Source organism: Penicillium angulare, assembly GCF_028827245.1.
Source record: "Penicillium angulare strain IBT 27051 chromosome Unknown utg000001l_segment0_segment0, whole genome shotgun sequence".
In the NCBI taxonomy this organism is placed as follows: Eukaryota; Fungi; Ascomycota; class Eurotiomycetes; order Eurotiales; family Aspergillaceae; genus Penicillium; species Penicillium angulare.
The window spans coordinates 4,139,655-4,161,920 of NW_026623160.1; the positions used below are offsets into that span (position 1 = coordinate 4,139,655).

Consider the following 22,266-nt stretch of genomic DNA (forward strand, 5'->3'; position numbering starts at 1 on the left):
TCATCACTCAGATTGGAGTGCGTCAGTTTCAAGAAGTTTCAAGAAGGGATGGGGGGGGTTCTTCTGCTCCGTGGCTGCTACCCATAGACTGAGCAACTGATTGGGATTGGCGTATCTTTTACTTGGATAAAATGCACACGAGCTATCCATTCGAGCTTACTAGCATGTCTTGATTAAACAGACGCGAGTAGTGAAAAATCCAGTAGTAAACAGGCGTTCAGTATACAGGCGTTCCTCAAACAGGTGTTCAGTAAACAGGGACTCAGTAAACAGGCGTTCAGTAAACAGGCATGCAGTAAACAAGCGTTCCTCAAACAGGTGTTCAGTAAACAAGAGTTCCTCAAACAGGTGTTCAGTAAACAAGAGTTCCTCAAACAGGTGTTCAGTAAATAGGCGTTCCTCAAACAGGCGTTCAATAAACAGGGACAGTGAATAGCCGCTCAGTGAACAGATGCGTTCGATAAACCAACGGCCATTTCCAATCACAAGAAAAATTCAGTCCAAAAAAGCAGGCCACCAATACCGACATTCTACGCTTATAAGGGGCCCAGGCTACCATTCGCTATCACTATTCATTTCACTTTCCTCAACTTTCATTCCAACTCTCACTTTACTAATGGCTACGCACCCGAAAAACGAACTTTTTACCACCTTGTCTTGGCCGGACTACCCCGAACAACCTGCCACTGCCGACGAATCGTCTTCACAGTCAACAAACGAGAACACTTCGTCCGAAAATACCGAAGACTATGACTTTGTTATTTCCGATGAAGCTACCACTGAATACTCGTCGAGCGTACCAGACTCGACCGGGCGGGACTGGTCCAACAGGCAGAACGAGGAGGTAAGACAACCATCTATTCCAGTTCCGCTAGACCGAAACTGACGTCTTTTTAGCTTGGCCAATTATGGCCAATCAAAGCTATTGCTGTGCGTCGCGTGCAAGAGGAGGGATCATACACTCTCAACTACTTGGTGCTATGGGGGTCTTGGGAGGAAGAGCCACCCCGAGAGGATCACTCCATTGGGACGAGGATCCCATTGAATTGAATGGCCGTGAAAGAAGCTGTTCATACTTAAAGCCAAGTGGTTTGGCTCGTTTTATTCGCAGATGTTTGCCATGAGACAAATGATGTCCCGTCGACTAGAGTTCATATCAGCAAAATAAAAATTGTTGTACATTTAGATATATTGTCAGGAGCCGAGAGCGATTTGAAGCTACTTGATCGTCGCTACCAGAGCTTATTACAGATCTATACTCACCATTAAATGGATCAAATCGCTCGGTTGATATCGTGGAAAATAATCTCGTTATTCAATTTTCAATCTGGCAAGGCTCATCTAAACTTTGAGAGCAATAACTTGAGGGCGAGAAAAGATTTGAGTCTCATGAGCAAAGCCACAAATTGAACAGCAAAATATTTCGCAAGTCCACTTCAAGCAGAGGATGCATCAGCAGTCCGTCGCTAGTCCGGTCGTACTCTTTTGAGTCGGGGATGGAATCTCCGTAGGACGCACAACGGCCAGAGTTCGAGTGGGGGACGAAGTGGTCGTCACTGTCTCGGTGATGTTTCGGCCAACTGTGCACTCACTCCCGACTTAGAGAGAAGCGTCAATTGTGCAACTGGCCGTCTGGCCTTGCAGGTTTTGGAACCGTATCAGGCCAGTATCATCAAGCTGAACGGTCGCGACCGAGCGTCTGTTCCCGGCATCATGGCCACAGATCGAGACGTTCATGAAGCGCGGCCCATCTGCCACTCCTGATTTCACTGTTGGCGAGTGGTGTGTTAGCAATAGTCCAGGGTGCACGGGGATGCTTTCCTACGGTCACATGTTTTTCCTTTGAGATTCCCAATTGGATCCGAGGTGCCCGTACAATCCCAGTTGTCAACTGAATAGACACGGCATTTTCCATCGACATCGTAAAGCTGAAATCGGCCCGCAAGGGTCAGGGGTAGGCCGACAGTGAAGAGATAAGGAACGAAACGCATGGTGCTAGACTTGATGGGTAACACTGGATGTGCGATGCTCGCTTTTATGTTCTCTTTAGATAATACAGGCTACGAGACTTGGAAGGCATAACATGATTAATGGCGTGTTCCCAACTTCCAGTTCAACCCGCAATTTTGACCCAATCGCTGGAGTCTCATCTTCTGTCTGGCATGAATATATCAACATTCCTTGCCTCTAGGTTCCTACATATTGTGCTTGATTTGCAGAGTAAGGCCCCATGGAATATTGCTCACGAGGTCAGAAGTCATGTTTGTTTTTTTTGGTGCTCTAATTGCTGAGCCCACTATCTTCATTCACCTCATGTCCACTGTTTTCCCCGAAAGCTATTGAGGGGGTCAGAAGATGTCAAAAGTTGTTGTTCTCCAGTATTTCAATCTAGAGATACTAGAATCGTGTAAAAACAGGCTTGCCTACAAAATAAATCGGCTGGCAGGCGCTATTTTATTCTTATCATGAGATTAGCGTACCTAGGGTCCGGCAATATTGCGGCATTGGTGTATTTTAAATGGATGGCATTTTACCCATCAAAAAAGAAGCGAGTGATGTTATGCTTCTAAGATCTAGATGAGCGTTGCGTCACCCTGTAGATATTGATAGCGGCCAGGTCGAGGACCCCGAAATTCACGATTGTAAAAGCAGCCAAACTGAGCATTTCCAAGTTAGGCTTGGCAACTGTTTTACCCATGGCTCGGTTTTGTCGGTGAATGAAGTGTTGAAGTCCACCGAGGCGTTTACTCAACGTTGAATGACCGCACCTTGCAATATAAAATTGACTTCCTTGAAATATAAAATTGACTTCCTTGATCACTCACTGTCTTGGCAAACCTTCAGTCTTTGCAAAACCTGACTGCCAAAAAAAAATATATATAAGCATTCAAACTGCGCTGCTACTATTCATCCCTGACTCAGATTTCATTTCCCGCATATCTGAGCCCCACGATGTTCTGCAAGATGTCCTCGCTTATGGACCGAAAGCACTGTCAAAGCCCAGAACCACTCATCGACCGCCCGGACAAAAAACTGCGCCAGTTATCTGAGGATGGAGAAACCTCATTCTCGAAAGCGGAGGTGCTTGACGGGAGCCCTAGTAAAATGCCCCAGGTGAGTGTCCTGTCATGGAAAGTCATCTATCCTTGCACACATACTGATGACTGCAGCAATCCCAACCCATTGGCGCTCTGACGGTGCAGATAAGACAACTACTGGAACTCGATGGGCCCCTTGTGGCACAAGGCTTTAACCTTCTCGATTTGTACTTAGCTATGTGGGAGTGTTATATCGTGAAGTTCGCCCAGGATGTGCATTTGGCGGATGAAAACAGTAAGCTTCAAAGCTCGCATGACTGGCTCGTCTATGAGAGGGGTCTTCTCACACAGCAATTGCGGGAGATGGAGCTCGATCTGGAGGATCAGAGGAAGAAGGCAACTCACCTCCAGCATACCCTGCTCCAATTTACGCGTTCATGTACCTTCAAATCTTGATTTAGTCTATCCTTAGCCAATGAGATTAATAACATATGCCGGAACAAATTTTTCCATATTTAAGCTGATCAAAGTAACATGATATATCAAGGACTTGAACGAGACTTCTTTCCGGGGACATTTCAATCCTAAGTTCAATTTTCAATGGATAAACAAATAGAATGTCTGCGACTTGAAGAAGATTGGGTATGTCAATTGCGCCCGGAATTGTCTGTTGGGATTTTCTTTGAATGCGCAGTCCATCCCGATATCAACAAATTTAAGCACCAATTGACAATCACTACCCTAATTCCAAGTTGAAAATTTAAATATCTAGCAAAAGACATCCCATATCAAAAACTGAATTTATTTACTCGAAATTGAGATCCTGCCACTCCCCTTTTCCGACAACTAAAGGGATGAAAGGCTTGTATGTCTTGATACCGAGTCCATTGTTATGCGGTCGCGGGCTCGAAGAGCCTGTTCTTCAATAAACCGTTTTGCTCTCGTATTCACATTGTTACCTTCGTCATCTGAATGCTCTCTTTTTCTCTTGTTATTGATTGATGGCCCGAGACTATCCTCATTGTTGAGACTAGCAACTAGCTGCGAGCTAGCGTGAGTTGAGTAGTAGTCAAAAATATCTTGTGGTGGAATAGAGCGCCCAGTGTCCATTATTTCCACTCCAAATGAATTTGCATCTAGCTCAGTGCTAAATTGGTGAATCCACTCAAAATCGTACGGCATCTGTAACTGTTGCTGATCCCTTGATAGCCCCGCGAGGTTGAAATTCATGATCACCGGGCTTGATTGGGACTGACTGGCTGAGCTCGACAGTGTATATGCAGAATCACTGATCAGCCCCCTGCCAGGAGTCGTGAGTCGTGTCCCATGAGCTCGGCTCGTTGGATGTGGATTCACTCGGTTGGTCGTGCCCATTCACTGGACTGACTGTCTCGATTCCGAGAGGCTGGTTGGATTCCACCTCCATCTGCGCTTGTTGCAATGGAACCTCGTAAGTTGTTGAACTAGTCCCGGTGGCAGTAGTCTGAAGATAGCTGAAGAAGGCATTGAAGACGGACTGGCGCAGGAATCCGGCAGTCACGCGGTCAGGCACTGATCGCTGGCGCATCGAGCTGGCTGTGAGGGCGAATCGATCTGCTCTAGCGATATTGGAATAAGGTTTCCCACATCGCTTGGGGGCTTCAATCTCATGCTCCGGGTTCTCGGGGAATTCGCATGGTGATGGGGTAGGAAGTGGCATGGTAGGTGCCGCAGCGGAGTCTCCATCGGGGGCTTTAAACCCCCGAATTCTCATGAGAGCGAAAAAATGCCGCCAAAGTTCCGCTGCCTCTATTCCATCTTGTGGTACCTGCTTATCGGATTTCAAGCGGATGTGACCAGTCATTTCGAATCCGTATTGAAAGCTGAACCGCCAGAGCTCCAGGAGACCCTCTTTGAGCCGTTCCTGTCGCACTGGAATCGTCCCCGACCGCGCACTATCCCATGTAGCACAGAGACCAGCGTCAATAGTGGTGGCTGTATCATTCGGAACCGGCAATAAGGCTTGTTTCATGACGTTCTGAGCTACCTCAAGGTAAAGACGATCTTTGAAAAATGTTTTTGACGTGGGGATTGGGTAATCGATCCTGAGGATGTTTTGCCAGACCTCATCACGAACTTGACTATCCAGATTGGCAAAGAGCTGCCCGTCATCCATTCGTTTTTGGAGAAACTGTCGATCTCTCATCGATACTTTTGGGGCACGAGATTCAAGAAGCTCAACCGTCATGCCATCAATATATGGAAGTAGCTGTTGTCGCCCCCCAGCTACTCTCAGGAATGTTCGCAGGATATGCTCCCAGTAGCAACATATGGCCTAGATGTGGATATATGATCAGCGCGATGCTGTTGGGAGCTCGATAAGGGTGTCGACTCACCTCATCACAATGCATTGCAGTGATTTTATGGAGAACCCCAATACGCATGGCCTCCCACAGTCCTCTAATCGCAAGCAAGTCGTTCAAATTATTGTGCAGCTTTGCATTCCTGAAGAAGTTCCGCAGACCTTTCTCTTTCGAACTTCGTGTCTTTGTATTGAGGGCAGCCCACCAGTCGTCAGCTGCGGAGCGATTAATGTGACCATCGAGATGCCCCTCGTAGTAGTTGATTCGCTCATAAGCCAATCCATCTGGGGGACTGAGATCATTAGGGATCCGTTCCTTCAATGAACGAACAAATCTCTGTTGGATTATCCCTGCGGCGTCGCCTGCAATGATACAAAGCCCACGATTGTGCTGATTAGTGCGATTTCTTTTTATTAGACTGTCAAGAGCATTCGAAGATCCAACAGATCGTCACTTACCTGAGTCCGTGTCCAAAACATAGACATCAACAATCCACCACTGGTCTGGGCCCTTGAGCCTGATCTGGGCTGCGTTAATGAGACTCTCGTGGGTAAGCTGGCACAAAAAGCAGGCTGATTACAATGCATACTTCTTTACTGAGCGATGACAGATGGCTAGTTATATATTCACACCATGTAGATAAAGCCCATTATAATGTCCTGGTCACCCTAAAATACAACCCCGGTTTTACCTTGTAGCTCCTCAAGAGTAGGTTTACGTCCCCATACCCGCTTCCTACCCGGTGTTATTAGCATCCATGAGACCAGCTCCGGACCATTGGGTAGATATACTCACACGTATTGATAGACATGTATCATTGGATTTTGTATCTCAGCGCGAACTTTGGCGACAAGAACATGTACCTCCTCTTTACTCCATGGATGAGGACATCCGTGTTTTGTGAGAAGATACATTGCCCACCCTTCCAGGCCAGTGGTCCATTGGTGAAAGTGAAGTCTTCCGGCTTCCTTCAACATGCGATCCTTGGGCCAAGGTCCAATTGGTAATTTGTCAACCTTTTCATGAATGTCAACAAAACCAGCATTTTCCATGGCAGTACGCATCGTATAACAAGTGTCAAGGGAATGCCCCCATTTCTCTGCTGCAGCCCATGCTGCTTGCCCGAATGAAACGATACTGCTATCTCTGGGTAGACTACCATCGTCACAGCGGACTCTAGGGTCACCATCCCAATGCTCAATCCACCCCCCAGGCTCTATATTCCTAGTGCAAATTTCATTAGCGACTTCAGTTTCCTTCTTCTTTTCTTTGCCGGGACGGAGGCTGCGGCTTACTCGAAACATTGCTGATAAACAGAAGCCCATTCTTCCCGAGTGAAAGCGGCGATCATCTGGCGAAGATGGACCAAGTCGAAAGGCTGGCGCCAGGTCCACGCTTTCAGGACATCATCAACTTCCATGACACAATTGGGCGGAAGCCATTGAATAGGAGGAGGGTACAAATCGACTCCTCGGACCAACGCTATATCTGTTAGTCGAGCAGGAAAGCGCGGGGCAAGTCTGTAAGTACCTTCAGGGTACATGTCGGCGACATCCCTGGATCAAAGTTAGCTGGAAGCACCACAGTGTTGAGTGAAAATCTTACACAGCCCAAGTTCCTCTCCCCGTACCCAAATCAAGTATGTGCTAAATATAGCAATCGGTATGAGTAAAACAATTTAACCTGGGACTTCAACTTTACTTTTGGAACCTTCACTGGAGATTGAAAGAGAGGATTTGCGGTCTCAGAATCTAACACGAGGCAGACAACGTGGCTATCAAATAACTATTAGTGACCTCTTGTTCCCCTTATAAATCCTAAGTCTTCTAAAATTCACCCTATCTCCAGACTTTCGAATTGTTGTTCATCCGCCGGCGCCCTGCCTACGTTAGAATAGTTCACCAGCTAGAGTAATATGCAAACCAATATTCTCCCTCTCGAAGATTTTGATATCTGATTTTATTTCAGCAACTTGGGTGGCCGTAATAACCATTTCAACACCAGGCTGACTGACCTTCGTCCGTTTTCTAACACCCCGCGGTAGATAGAGGACGCGAGAGACGTTGTTTCCCTGCATACTTGTTATATCTACCTGGAAGCTAAAATCTGAATGGCCGATCACTCACGACTCAAAGTCACTGGGGAAAACCCCATGCTCAACAGAATGAAGATCGGGGTCCTGCGTTGCATTATTAGGAAGGTACTCGCTGAGATGCACTAGCACGTACGACAGCAATTTTTTCCTCACTCATCTTTTAAACGATTGAGAAATTCCGTCGCAGGTCAAAAAATCAAGGTAGAAAGCGCTGGAAATTGAGAGGCAGGTTGAGACAGGTTGTGGATAGAAACTGGAAACAAGTGGGATCTGCGCCGGGGCTCGAAGAGGGAGGGGAAATTGTCAAACTTAGGGAGCGGTCAATACCGCTATGACCTTTTGGGATAGGCTTGTTCATCGTTCACCCAATTTCCCTGGGTATTGGTATGGTATTAGGACTAAAATACGGTTACGGTGTCGTAACACACCAGAGCACGGACAATAGGTCACAGAGATCGCTCAACCGATCTAGAGACCTTTAATCAATCAACTGATTCTATTGGACATGCGCAGTACTAGCCAGTACATCAATTCCTAATCTTGACAGAAATTGCTATGGGTACTTAAATTGTCAAACATCTTGCCCCCCTTTCTTTTCAGCGCTTTGTTGCGATTGGTCGGCAAAATTGGCTGATCATCCCTGTTACTAGCGCATACTATCAGCCAATCATAATACGTATCTGGTGCGTCTAGTGTGTCTAGCCTCTCCACTCACACACGAAATTACTTTGGGCTAGGCAAGCCCGAAGGCGGTCAACTTTCGTTATGTATGTACAGTACTGTGCTTTTGACTTCCTCCAATGACCCCAGATACCCTTCTGGTGACTCAATTATTTGCGGGTATCATTCAACCCGAATCTGACCTTCGTGTATACTGCGCATGATCGTTCTATTTTTTTCATTGGCTTTCATAGTGTTGGGCATCCCAGTCTGTATAATGGCTGTATCATTTTACTGGCTAGCTTAGCTACTGTTGGGGAATTTCGTGATGTTATTGAATGGATGCAAACAAAGGCGTAATACGTGAGCCTTTCAGGCCTATTCCATCTCGGGCCTAGTGAGGGCCGGTCGTCCTCACGATCCACGGTAGTTCCAAACCACATTGCAGATCATTACCGGTCAAGAATTTAGCCAAAACGTGGTATTCCATGGGTCGTATCCAATAGTGCGCCTCGAGAGCCTGCGCCCAACTTTTCAATAGAAGGCCATTTTCGTACCGACGAAGAGTATTTTTGAAAGTTTCGCTTCGCCGCTTATCGCTCCACTTCCCCCGACGGGACGTCCCTCCCGGCCGATGAAAATGCCCCGTAGATGGTGAATGACATTTGACAAAGCTATCGTGATCTACTCTGTTTTACAACATCCCCCAATCACGTTGCCCCATATCGCAATGATACCGAAGACAGATGGATAGCTAGGCAACGTGTTGAAACCCTTCCCCCCTCCTTTCAGATAACCACAGAATAGTAATTCCCTTTTATCGGTGTTTGTTGGAATTGTGGAGATTTCTCGAATATTGGTCTAGCAATGGTGCGCCAGTGGTACCACGGTACAATCGGTCGCATTTCCAGGTCATACAACCTCACTAAGACGCGTTTGGAAGCTTCTAAGTTTCCTACAGGTACGTGGTCTCGCAGGGCACTTGATTAACAGGTTGATCAGTAAGTATCTGGTAATGAGAATGCTATTGAGAAAGCCAATGCTAGTTGCTCTGCTTCTTCATTTTTGCTACAATAAAGAAAGGACTTAGGGCAAATGACAGACCGAGGCTAGGTTTAGCAGGTGGGGACCTAAGCACGGTCCTGTATTATTGTGGGTCTCCGAAGCGCTGAATTCACGGGCCGTAAATCTCTGTATTAAACGCTTGATGCATATCCAAGGACAAAGTATGGTTCGCACCGCCATGCGGAATCACAAAATCTCCGACTCCGACGCTAAAGCGCGGTTTCCAGATGCCGTATTAAAAAGGCACTGTATCCATGTTTTTGCCTGTGAGTCATTTCTCTCCCCTTGAAAAATCAACAAATAGGCAGCTGCGTCCTCTTCTACAATGGATGACGCTGCTGAACCAATCATTACATGCCCAGTTTGTCGAGGTGAGACCAACTACATACAAACATTTCATTTTCTACTTGAAGAGGGTCATGATGGCGAAATTGGGACAGGGGAGTTGATCCGTCGTCATTACACGGATATCATGCATTTCACCGAGGAACAACGATCAGAAGAAGTTGTCTGACTGGCGCGGACGCGTATGAGCTAGTACGATTCGATCCAATCATAAGGGTTGTGAATTGATGTCTGGTTGAAGAACTATCTCTGCTTTTCAGGGGGAATACATGGAAAATGCGGGCGGGCGCTGTATACACTAGTCCTAGAGAGGAATAGTGGTAAACTACTCCTCTCCAACTTGACACACCCCCCCAGCGTTCGCACGCTGCTCTCTTTATCTAGAAAACGATCATAGAGGTAAATGGCTCAGCCGCTACTATATGTGCTGAATCTCCCTTTTCCAAAAGTTCTTCAATCGCTTCTTGGTCCTTGGTGTTCATCTTCTTTGTAAATTCAGGGATTCGCCTTGCCACTCCTTCTCTAGGTATCCAACCTTCTGGTCTCAACTCTCTGTTGATATAGAAGCACTGGCGATAGTGGTGATTGCCACTCCCACATGGGCAGTGTGTACGACAGGCGTTTTCGTCTAATATCTCTTCTGGTAGATCTTTTATAGTAGTGTATGCTATATTCGACGCTGATCTTTGGGGTATCGTAGATAGATCCGTACGGCGGCGCCGATAGTCCGCCGTCACTTCATGGAACTTGAGATCGTCCGTACGCTTGCTTAACTCACGCTTCCAGCCTATACAGAAGGTGTCGTCGATATTCTGTATGGCATCAAGGAAGTCTCTGATAGCAAACGCATCCCCAAGCGAGCAATCGGGAATCTTCGCAACCTTTCCTTCTTCAAATAGGGAATCCCATTGGGTAATCCACTGATCGATATTAACTGATTGGTTAGGCGATCGAATCATTGCTCTCCACGCCCGTCGAAGCTCCTGTTGGCGGCTTTCCGGCTTTGGGCAGAACATTTCAGCTAGTTTTAGAAGCTTCTCTCTTGGCGAGTCTTCGTCCACGATCAAATAGCGATGTTCGGTAGCTAACAATCGGGTAATAAGACTATTTAGGCGCGTCATTGTCTTCAAGAGCTTCGTACGCTTTGATTCAGATCTCTCATAGATCCTCACTTTCAGATCCCATAATCGGATTTCGTCTTCGGATAGGTCTTCGAGCTCTTTCGGTCGTCCACGGTTGTCTCTAGGGACTTCCGGCTCTGAACGGGCAGCAGGGATCTCCAAGATCTCATCATCTGGCTTTTCGGGATCGATATAGTCCCATACTCCTTCCGAATTTGCTGCTGATCGAATATGTCCTATCCAGACTCTCCACTGGGCTTCCGAACGTAGCTTCTGGTCAGAAGGAACCGAGACAAGACCCTCTCTTTCGAATTCGGACATCCTGAGTATATCCCTTTCTAGCGCAATAATCTCTCTGATTTATGCGTAACGCGTGATGTGTTGCAGTGAATCTCTCTGATTCAAAGATATCTGCAATCAATATAACGGGGCCTCGAATCTCTCTGATTCATTGACAAGCCAGCCGTTCAAACATGATCTGCGTTCTGGTATAATCTGACCACGGGCGGATAGACTCAGGGGCACTCAGGGGTTCGTTCGTACACTGCGAGATACAGAGCAATGCCGTTGATATATCTCTCTTATACAGTATGGCAGACCGGGCTCATAACTGTCTGACTGGCGCGGACGCGTATGAGCTAGTACGATTCGATCCAATCATAAGGGTTGTGAATTGATGTCTGGTTGAAGAACTATCTCTGCTTTTCAGGGGGAATACATGGAAAATGCGGGCGGGCGCTGTATACACTAGTCCTAGAGAGGAATAGTGGTAAACTACTCCTCTCCAACTTGACAGAAGTAACTGTGCATGATTACTGCTGGGAAATCGCTCAGCGAGTTTTTCAAAGAAACACTTTTGACCAAGTATGGATCGACAATTTCAAAGACCATGTGATACTTCTTCGGCCTTTCTTGAATGAAGTTCCCTTTCGATACGAAGCGACCTCTTTAGATTCTGATATTTTTGCAGTCTCAAAGTCAGCGAAAAATAGGGGAACGCGTCCGAATCGCCTCCATCTTCCTTTACCTCCGGAGATAATTCAAATGATCTACAATTTCCTCGACAAAGAAGAGGACCTAATCAACCTCGCATCATTAATGGAGACTAAGCCAACCTCGGCGCATTGGAATCATTGGGCATACAAATATATGCTGCACGATGACTTGGATCCTGAAGCAAACGTTACAACTGTTATTCGGAATCTTCAAAAGATGCCACAGGAGCGTTATCCAAAAACCGTCAATTACAGGACTATATGGGACAACATGGAGTTGGTTCGTGGGGTCATGGAAAGACCTGTCTCGTGGCAAAGTTTGCTGGATACCTCTCCAGCAGATCAGAGGGAGTCCACCGAAACATCTGGCCAATTCCGATGTTCCATCACAGTACCAGAAAACGCTTATATAACCTTCGTTTTCAATGACGAGGCCGAAGGACACGCAGAACGGCTGCGGGGTATATCAATCAATGGTTTGCTACTCGGTCACAGCGAGGGGAGATGGCACTCGGTTCACGTGAATTTCCTTAGAGGATTGAGGGTTGCGAGCATCGGGAACCATTACGCTGCCATTCAGGTGAAGGATTCTGAGCGCTGGAGACACGAGTGGTTTGGAGAATGTCCAACGCATAGCTCGCTTGTTCAAATTGAGTGGGATACACCAAACTGCAAGCTTGTTGTGTCATACAATGTAAGTTTGCATATCTTGATGCCATATCCCGGGTACCAATACTGACACTTTCCTAGGGAAACGAGATTCAGGAACTTGGACTTGCCACGGGGCAAGATGTAGGGTTAGCTTAGGTATAAATATCTGAAAATTGACTCATTTCAATGATGTCGGTACATTCTCTTTCAACGAACTCAAATGCCAGAATCTTCAGGATCGGCAATGTAACACGATGGTCATTATCTGGAAGAGATTCGAGAGTAGCTATGTTACAAGATGGGGTTCACTTACAATCTTCCATCTTCGACCCTCACCTTTCTTTAGACCATACATATATGATGCTCCAAAATAGCTCTCTGTCTATGGCGGAGTGTGTCTGTAAATTTGTCTTGGCACACCGATATAGCTCTCAAATCTCGCGAAACAATGCGTGTGCGTTGATATAAGATAGGCCTGAAGGGACAGTCTTGCGTAACCTGAGACCTTAATGATTTGGTCGAGTTTTGCCTGAAGCATGCCCTATTGGGCACGGTATTGTTGAGTGGATCAGAGAAATGACTTCTGACTCACATGTCCTGGTAGCGGGCTGACAGTCGAGCCGTATTTAAAGGATTGACCTGGGGCGGTTGAATATAGACAGGGCTAGTCGTAAAACTCCGTGTTATAACAGAGTCTTCTGGGGCATAGCCGGGGAAGAGTAATCAATCGTGCCATCATGATTGAAGAAGCTAAGGGCGGTGAAGTTTGTTTAGCTCAGCTCGGTAAGGTTCATGAACACTTTCCTAGTACGGGACATGGTGATGTGGTCTAGAATCGTGGTGTTGATCCTGGCTGGTAGACACGAGTTGACGGCGAACATCACCGGCGTAACGGATCTAAATGACTCCACTGGTCGGGGTGGTGTATAGTCCGTGCCAGTGGGCGAAGGGCAAGGGAAAGCTAATGCGAGGACCTTATCTTGGCAATCATGCAGGAGGGGCCTTTTGGCAAGATATTGCAGACGTTCTAATGCTCGAGGTGCGGGCTCGCAGACGCATGTCGATCCCATCTCTCCCTGGGTGATAACGAGAGCACCACTGGGAAAGTACCCACAAGCCTCTATAGTGCGACGCACTGGATGAGTTTGAACAGTCAAAGATTATCTCGTTGCGGCAGTGGAGCTAAAGAGCTGGCGAACTGGCGGAAGAGATATCTCACGCAGTCGCGAAAGCAAGAAGCGCTTCCATCTTCGTTCGCAGCCTCTCCGATATTTAGTTTGCGAAGTCATAACGAGGCAAAGATGCTGCATAGAATCCTGGCTTGGGACACCCGGGCAATTCGCTTGGAAGCACAGGAAGTTGTTGTTGTCGCTACTTCCGCGTAGGGTTCATGAACAATGTTTTCTTTGCCTCGAAAGTTGCGCCGGTATGCAAGTACCGTTTAATACTCGCAGGATACCTGTTATTGTCAGATAGCCGCAATTTTCTCAATGAGGAGCCCATTGTCCATTCTGGATCTTTGCCATCGGAAGCGATGGCTCTATCTTTGGTGACAAAAACATCTCCCAAACTTGTATACAAGGCTAGGAGGAGAATAGAAGAAGGCGGCGAGGTGCCAGGCTTGCATGCTCAATGACCATCTCGACCTGGTACAAATTCACGATGCTTGGCGCTAGGGTAAAGTTCGTCGCGCGAGGACCTGCGGGATTTTCGCCCTCGCGAACTCCGCGGAGGAAGGGGTAGACCCTGCCGTTGTAGGGCCCCTTGAATATAATCTCTTCAGTCTAAGGAATTTGCACTCGCGCCACGCATCGCATCGCGTATTTCTAAAATCAACATGTCGGTCGCATGACTGCCATGACTGCCTTGAGGGGCCTCAACGATTTGATGTAGTAGCTGCTTGGGCTAAGTAATAATCAAACCAAAAAAGTACTTATACAAGGACATTGGACTGCCTTCGATGATTTTCTGCCGGACCCACTTTTGGTGATTGAAACGCTGGACACGAAACACCAGCGGATCTCGTTGCCAGAATTGTCTGTTATCGACCGATGTTTCTCCTGAAAGCCGGCCAACCTGATCGAGGGAAGTATGCGCGATCGACAAGGGACTGAGCATCCAAGCAAACCTAGACACTCCACCAGTACCGGAGAATTCAGCTTGCGCCGAGGTTGACACGGGTTCGGATGTTGCAGGAGGAACAGGATCATCTTCTGTTCACCACTGGTAAAATGGTTCAAGGTCCAGGTCAACCAGTCGGATATGACCACTCGCATTAGTAAGAATGACATGGTGTACAGCTGCACGTATAGTGTTGCTTGCACAAACTGAGAACAATTAGCGTTGTGCTAATCACAAAGGGTAAAACACTGGGAAACACATACCCGAAACCGCGGTCGTTCCGTCTGTGGATCTCATAAGCGCCGAGTCCCTGTTCCTGTGATGATTCTTTCAAATGTCCGTTTTTTAAAAATTTTGTAAAGAACAGATGATTTTGCCCAAAGCAAGTCTTTTGAAATTGTAATTTCTGGATGACCACGCCTGCTGTTTACTTTTGAATGACCATCTCTTTCTAGCTCATTATGCTGATAGAGTGTTCATTGAAAAGGCTACTGGTTGACAGAGCAGCTGTCAAACAAGTGATTAATCATCAATTTCATTCAGACAGAAGAGCAAAGGTGTTAAGAGATTATGCGCATGCAGGTTCATCCGGGTCGGTGGATGTTGAACCTCAATGAATCTCTATAGGTTGATGGGCAGTTGGAGGTTAGGAAGGTAGGGACCCATGCGGAGGTTCAAAGCTAGGTCTAATTTGAGCACAGTACATGCATGGCGATGGAGGAAATTAATGCGAAAAATCACATCGACAACATTGACTTCGAAGAGACTGTTTTGCGCAACGCCTCGGGCTCTTTGCGTGGGATTGTCCTTTCGTTGAAACTTAGCTGGATATGGATATTAGCCTATGACTAGTGAGTCCTCTGTCACGGTGAACGTTGGAGTATTGCTCAACTGCTTTTTTAATATCCCACGGATACTTAATCATTTTTATTTATCAACTACTGTAAGTCTTGTCTGGTAAATTTCATCAGCTGTTGACGTACCTCTCAGTCAACTGTATGCATCAAATTAAAGTTTTGGCGCAACATTGGACTAACAGAAATAATATCCCGAGAAGAAAACAGATTTCTCCAGTGACTTATATCTCGAGGGCTTTGGCGGCTATTGCACTGTTGAGCTCCTGTTATTGCAGTCATTAATAGATGGCCACCCTTTGCGTCGGCGCGCCTCGTCATTCTTAGCGCACTCACAGACCCTGTGTTCTGGGAATCAACATTTATTGAGTACATTGCTGGGCTTTTAATCCACAGCCGGGGAGTAGTATAAAAGCAGCGATGCCCCCCTTCTTCTCCAGACAATGAGAATATTCAAAATCATCTCCAAAACGACCATGCGCCTCTTCCTTAGTTTGTTCGTTGGAAGCATGCCAGTGGTCTTTGCCGCAACTTTCCATCTTTTCGATGTTAACGGAAAGTGTTTAATTTATTCCGTGGGCAATTTGGATTGCACTGGGTCTTCCGAACCCTTCGCCAACCTAGTTGGAAGGAACTGCTATTGTGAGGAGCCTCAACCAGCAGTACGCTAATTTTATCGCTAATCAAGCTCTTTTTTTAGTTGGACAATCAACGGCTGACGAGCCCCGTACCGTCAACGTCACAATCTGCGACCAAAACTCCACAAATGGTCATTCAGCTGCCACCGTCCGAGTTGATCAGACGGGGCTAATCTCATTTCAGAACCAGGAGGGGCAAGTCGCGAGCTGCTCGATCGAATCCTCTTTTCAAGTGGGAAGTGTGTGCACTGCTGGTAACGAGACAATGGAGCAGACGACGAATATTCCGAACAAGGCGACGCAGACAACCGCAACACATTCTACCCTTACAAAGGCGACTTCGGCCCCTGTGGTCACGACGGCACAACCGTCTGATTGCTAATACGTTAGGCCCCTAGGACATACTCCAAGGCCCATAGAGGACTTTGAAGATGTCGAATTCCGCAGGAGAAGATTACCACCTTTCCTAATACAGATTGATGATTCAGCGCGTGCTTAGATCCTATATTACTGTTTTTGTATGTAGAGCGCACGTAAGCGTACGTGTGGGCTATACAACTAGCCTGCACGAATCAAGCAAGATCGCTCAACTCGGTCGAGCACTTAGATAGAGGTGTTGTGATATAAGGCTGGTGCAGATCAGGAACCAAGCCGTCCCATCGGAATTAATGCCGAAATATCTATATACAGAATCAAGTTGATTTCCAATCAACTTGTTCTTCTCGTTGTATATATAGCCTCATATTTCCCTCTGGATGACAATAACAATCAATTTTCCTTTGATTAACAACAGGTTATGAGCCCGGGAGCAATCTCTCGGGTGCCGTCTCTACTCATCTGAGAAACATCTTATCTATCCATCTTGATTATATATCTACCCCGCTTTCAACTCATCAACTTATCATCATGTCGGCTCTGGTCCATGACTCCCCAGACCGAGCCGTCACGGCCATCGAGCCTCTGACAGGAAGCGACAACTTCGCTACCTGGAAACGTCTCATGACCTCCTACCTCAAAGCGAGACAGGTCTGGGACGTGGTGTCGGGCGACCTCCAGCGTCCTGACTGCCTGTTCAAGTACGCCAAACCTATTACGGCGGACATCCACCCCTTGGTGGAGCCCCACCTCAGCGGGGCGGTGAGGCAGCGCGCCATCGACGCGCGCCTCGAAGTGGAGGTCCAGGCGTTCGAGCGCCACCGTGAATGGTCGCGCCGCGAAGCCGAGGCCTACCATACTATCTTCCGTTACTTGTCCCCCCACATCAGCATTCATGTCGCGGGACTCGAAACATCTCGCGACCTCTGGAATGAACTTGAAGAACGGTATCGGCGGATGGAACTCGCCACGTTCTGCGAGCTGTTCGCCCAGTTGCGTGAGACCACAGGCGAGCGCTGTGGCAGTGCACGCGAGTTTGTCGATCGTGTACGGATGTTAGTACACCGGTTGAATGCTATCGTCCCCGGATCAATCGGCGACCGGACGCACATTGCGATTCTGTTGACTCAGATCGGACCAGAATACATCTTGATTGTAGATGCGATCCAAAATGACAAAGATCCAGTCAACCCGACCACGATCGGAAACCGTCTGGCAAATGCAGAACAGACGGTGCAGCGGAAGGACGCCGCAACGCTCCCGCATGGAGCGTCTGGCGCATCGAATAGCCCTTCAATCAATACCGTGCAGAAGAATACCAAAAAGTGTAACTACTGCAAGAAGCGCGGCCATGTGGTCGCGCAGTGCTGGAAGAAACAGCGAGAAGAACAGCCGTCCAGGGACCATGCCCTGAAGGCCGAACGGAGTGTTTCCGGCTCACCAAGAAGCAATTTGCGAAGTATACCATCAAGCCAGGTGGAAGAACGGCAGGGCCCGCCGACTTCCAAGAGACCGCGGATCAATGTTGTGAGGGCGAGGGTGACGACTCTCTATACCCACGCACCGTCACCCCGGTGGATCCTGGACTCGGCTGCCACCAGCCACATCTGCTGGGACCGGAGCTGCTTCAGCAGTCTGCGGCCCCATCGCGAGATGTTGGACACGGCGGGCGATCCAGTGGAAGCCGAAGGGATTGGGACGGTGAAGCTCACGCTCCGGGGGAAGTTCAACCAACCCCTGGTGCTCAAGAACGTATACTTCGCGCCACGCGTCGGGATGAACCTGATCAGTGTGCCGAAGTTGCTAAGAGACCGCTACTCGGTGGTAGCGCACCCGCAGAACGTCTTTGTGCAACGCCGAGGACGAACGGTGGGGACCGCCTACCATGCGGAGGAGGATCTGTTGATCCTGCGGTGCCATGTGAGCAAGAGATCTCGAGAACGAGTCCAACTGGCGAGGGCGCCGACGACCTATGGCCATGCAGATTCCCTGGAACCGCAGGCGGTGGCCATGGACGTCGACAGCCGTGAAGAGTCAAGTGGCGTAGGATGCGCATCGCCAACCTCTGAACTCGGTGGTGAAGCTGTGATACTCGAAGCAGATGCGGGCAAAGGAGTGGACCAGGCCTCCGAAGCGCTATGGCACGCTCGGATGGGACATCTGAACCGGGGCGACTTGAGGGTGGTCCTCCGGCAGACCGGCACTCCGTACCGACCGCTGACGCAGGCGCAACTGCAGGCAACGCCGCGTTGCCCGGCGTGCATGTCGGGTAAGCAGCATCAGAAGAGGAACTCCCGTGCAAGGCGGCCACGTCTGCATTCAACGAGAATTTTTGAATTGATCCACTCGGACATCATGGAGATGCCGATTGCCAAAGATGGCAGCAGGTACGTGATCACCTTTACTGACGATTATTCTCGGGGCTCATGGGCCTATGCCATGAGATGGAAACATGAAGCGCTGCAGAAGTTCCGACAGTTTGAGGCCTGGGTGCACCGACAATTTGGGGCCCAGATTAGAAGATTTCTTACCGACAATGGAAGAGAATATCTGCCGGTCGGAACACACCTCGAACGCCAGGGAGTTGAGTTTGACACCTCGCCGCCATACTGCAAAGGGCAGAATGGGCTGGCCGAACGAACGAACCGCACTATCCGGGAGCGGATCAACACGCTCCTGTCCGATGCAAACCTTCCTCCTTCCTGGTGGGTCGAACTTATAGATACGGTAGTCTATCTGAAGCTGCGCGCGCCAGCATCAATTCTGCGAAAAAGGACACCGTATGAAGTGATTTATGGGAAGCCGCCCTCGCTCTTGCATCTACGCCGGATCGGCTCTCGTGCCTGGGTGTTGATCCCAAAAGAGCATCGAGCCAAACTCGGACCGAGGTCGTCCGAGTGCCGACTGCTAGGTTATTGTGAACCCAACCAGTACAAGCTGTACGAAATCCACTCAGGAAAGACAATATTCTCCCGTGATGTCGAGTTCGATGAGAGGACCCCCGTGGCGCCACTCATCGAGGGGGAAACAGGCAACGACCTCCCGGACAACGCTCCTCCATCATCTGTCTTTCCACCAATGCCAAGTTCAGCCAGCGAGCTGCCAACACCTCCTGCGTCGCCATTACCTCGGTCGAATGAACGAGAGAAGCCGCCATCTGAGCGCGAGGATGAGACACCTCCAGTGATCAATCCAAGCCAACAGGAAACCGACTTGACATCGGATCTTGGGTATTCGATGTATGGTCGCAGACGAAGACCATCACGGCGTCTCCTGGAATCGCTGGGGAAGGTGTACTCGGCAGGCGCATTGAATACTGCACCGGCCAGACAAGCCGACCCGGCAACCTTCCGCGAAGCTGTGTCAGGCCCAGACCAGCTAATCTGGTGGGCCGCCATCCAGAAAGAATATGCGTCGCTTCTCGAACACGGAACATGGGAAAAGGTTCGGCGGGAGGACATCCCCGCTGGGGATCATGTGATTGGGTGCAAATGGGTCTTCAAGACCAAAACCAACGGAACGCGCAAAGCGCGACTGGTCATCAAAGGCTACCGGCAGAAACATGGCATCGATTATCACGAAACGTTTGCGGCTGTGTCGCGCATGGACTCGGTCCGCTGCATCGTCGCCAGCGCCGTGTTGCGCGGATGGAAACTCCACCAATTCGATGCGGTTACCGCATTTCTCCATGGAGACGTCGATTCGTCTATCTATATGGAGTTGCCCGAAGGCTTTGAAGAACCAGGGTACGTGTGTCGGCTGCGCCGTTCACTGTATGGGCTGAAGCAGGCCCCGCGGATTTGGTACCAATGCGTCCACCGCGTCCTGGCTTCTCAGGGCTTCACTATGGCCCAATCGGACAACTGTGTTTTCTGGAAAGCGGACTGCGTCGTTTGCGTTTATGTCGATGACTTTCTAGTTGCTGCGGCAAATACGCACGAAATTGAACAAGTACAACGAGCCTTACAAACCGAGTTCCGATTGAACGATCTGGGCATCCCTCGTTCGTTCCTCGGGATCGAGTTTGACTATCACGTTGATGGGTCCGTGTCTATTCACCAACATCAGTACATCCAGAAGGTGCTCTCCGACTTTGGCATGGAGAGTTGTCAGCCGAAGTCTACGCCGATGAATCCTAAGCAAAGCCTGAATACTCGCCCAGAGGAGGAACCTCCGGATGAAGAAGCAAAAGCTCGCTATGCAACTGCTATCGGCTCGCTCATGTATTTGATGGTTGGCACGCGACCGGATATTGCGTTTGCGCTCGGAATGTTGAGTCGCTTCACATCCCGGCCGCAATCGCATCACCAGGCCGCACTTCAGCGACTGCTTCGCTACATCAAAGCCACGCAATCTCACCGTATCACCTACCGAAATGGTCAATTGATCGGATACACTGACGCCGACTTCGGTGGCTCCGTCGTCACGGATGGAGCATACTCCACGTCTGGCTACGTGTTCCAACTGGCGGGAGCGCCGGTTTCCTGGTCGTCCAAACGTCAGGGGGAAGTGGCCACGTCCACGACTCATGCCGAATACATTGGCCAATACAATGCCATTTTACATCTACAGTGGCTCCGCACCTTTCTAGGAGAAACAAATCTGTATCGGTCTCCGGTCACTAATATCATGGCTGACAATCAATCCGCTATTGCGCTCTCCCGCAATCCCGAATTTCACAAACGGACCAAACACTTCAATGTCAAGTTCCATTATCAGCGGTCGGTGCTGAATGCAGGAGAAATTGACCTGCAGTATGTTCCCACTGAGGAGCAGGCCGCGGATGGTCTCACCAAGCCATTAGGGCCAACGTCCTTTGCCAAGTTCTGTAGTCTTTTGGGAATCGACGTATCCAAAACCTAAGGCAACAAGCATGACAGCGCAGGTGCTCTTTCCACTTTCTTTTCCCACGAAGGTTTTTTGAGTGGTTTTACCGAGGCCTGACTGCTCTGCTCAATTCCAGTATCGCCCTGCCAGCAGGACGATTCTGAGGGGGAATGTTGTGATATAAGGCTGGTGCAGATCAGGAACCAAGCCGTCCCATCGGAATTAATGCCGAAATATCTATATACAGAATCAAGTTGATTTCCAATCAACTTGTTCTTCTCGTTGTATATATAGCCTCATATTTCCCTCTGGATGACAATAACAATCAATTTTCCTTTGATTAACAACAAGAGGAACCCTCTCAGAATGGTATCCAGTTGTACTAGTTCATACGCGTTCGCCCCTATCTGACATTTTTTTTAGTCTAAGTATCGCGAGCAAATCTTGTGCCCTGAAACGAAAGGAGTGAGAGAAAGGGTTTAGTCAACACGTATGCACGTGGAAAGAAGAGCTTAATAGACTGACCTTCTACGCTCTTCTTTGATTCGTGGTTTTGCGCTCGTATATGCGCCTCCGGGTGTCTTTTCGTTGCCTTTCTCGGACTGGCCTGTCTTGGCTTAGGGCTGTAGGGTTATTTCTGCAGATATCTGCAGGTTCTTGCTCTCTCATTGCTTCCTGTGCTGCGTGTCTGTTGCTTATTTTCCGATACGCTCTTTACGTTATTGCCACTGGCGCTGTCTTCCCAGCGCTGCCTTCTTCCTCACTGCGCTTTGTTTTTCCCATCTTGTGGCAGCTTTCGTTCCATACTATTCTTCTTGTCCATTATGCTGGCTTCACGTTATTGTAATGATTGTGGTCGCCGAGTGCGATTGTCTTCAACTATCCAACCTCCGCGGTGTTCTGCCTGTCGCTTGTCTAATTCTCCTCCCATTGTTGACACCCGTCCCTGTTTCCGTTGCGATACTCCTATTCCTGCTCGAGACATTAATTTGCTTTGTGCAAATTGTCAATCTACCCCGATTCCTTATGTGCCGTGTTTCGATTGCCGGCGTAATACCCGGACCTGTGAATTACGGGATCCGGTTAGTTTTACCTCTTTGAGTTTAGCGTCCCAATACCACGTTCTGTAAGCTCCGCCT

At 48.6% G+C, this 22,266-nt stretch overlaps 6 protein-coding genes across 6 annotated transcripts; 4 read left to right on the top strand and 2 right to left on the bottom strand.

Moving 5' to 3' along the window:
• Nucleotides 1–616: 616 nt before the first annotated feature.
• On the top strand, nucleotides 617–1,050 carry N7478_001396 (uncharacterized protein; the record flags this gene model as incomplete). Its single annotated transcript, XM_056917611.1, has 2 exons — nucleotides 617–844; nucleotides 898–1,050. The coding sequence occupies 2 exons, from the start codon at nucleotides 617–619 to the stop codon at nucleotides 1,048–1,050; spliced, it is 381 nt and encodes a 126-aa protein (XP_056785491.1).
• Nucleotides 1,051–2,952: 1,902 nt separating this feature from the next.
• N7478_001397 (uncharacterized protein) lies at nucleotides 2,953–3,494 on the top strand (the record flags this gene model as incomplete). Its single annotated transcript, XM_056917612.1, has 2 exons — nucleotides 2,953–3,114; nucleotides 3,171–3,494. 2 exons carry the CDS (start codon nucleotides 2,953–2,955, stop codon nucleotides 3,492–3,494), a joined length of 486 nt encoding a protein of 161 aa, XP_056785492.1.
• An 829-nt stretch (nucleotides 3,495–4,323) lies between these two features.
• N7478_001398 (uncharacterized protein) lies at nucleotides 4,324–7,632 on the bottom strand (the record flags this gene model as incomplete). The annotated part of the gene is made up of 12 exons (XM_056917613.1): nucleotides 4,324–5,352; nucleotides 5,414–5,742; nucleotides 5,839–5,935; nucleotides 6,013–6,048; nucleotides 6,109–6,115; nucleotides 6,176–6,604; nucleotides 6,676–6,862; nucleotides 6,911–6,936; nucleotides 7,218–7,259; nucleotides 7,395–7,451; nucleotides 7,507–7,559; nucleotides 7,609–7,632. 12 exons carry the CDS (start codon nucleotides 7,630–7,632, stop codon nucleotides 4,324–4,326), a joined length of 2,316 nt encoding a protein of 771 aa, XP_056785493.1.
• Nucleotides 7,633–9,925: 2,293 nt separating this feature from the next.
• Nucleotides 9,926–10,987, bottom strand: N7478_001399 (uncharacterized protein; the record flags this gene model as incomplete). The annotated part of the gene is made up of 1 exon (XM_056917614.1): nucleotides 9,926–10,987. One exon carries the CDS (start codon nucleotides 10,985–10,987, stop codon nucleotides 9,926–9,928), a length of 1,062 nt encoding a protein of 353 aa, XP_056785494.1.
• A 723-nt stretch (nucleotides 10,988–11,710) lies between these two features.
• On the top strand, nucleotides 11,711–12,400 carry N7478_001400 (uncharacterized protein; the record flags this gene model as incomplete). Its single annotated transcript, XM_056917615.1, has 1 exon — nucleotides 11,711–12,400. The coding sequence occupies one exon, from the start codon at nucleotides 11,711–11,713 to the stop codon at nucleotides 12,398–12,400; it is 690 nt and encodes a 229-aa protein (XP_056785495.1).
• A 3,363-nt stretch (nucleotides 12,401–15,763) lies between these two features.
• On the top strand, nucleotides 15,764–16,307 carry N7478_001401 (uncharacterized protein; the record flags this gene model as incomplete). The annotated part of the gene is made up of 2 exons (XM_056917616.1): nucleotides 15,764–15,929; nucleotides 15,988–16,307. The coding sequence occupies 2 exons, from the start codon at nucleotides 15,764–15,766 to the stop codon at nucleotides 16,305–16,307; spliced, it is 486 nt and encodes a 161-aa protein (XP_056785496.1).
• Between the last annotated feature and the right edge of the window lie 5,959 nt (nucleotides 16,308–22,266).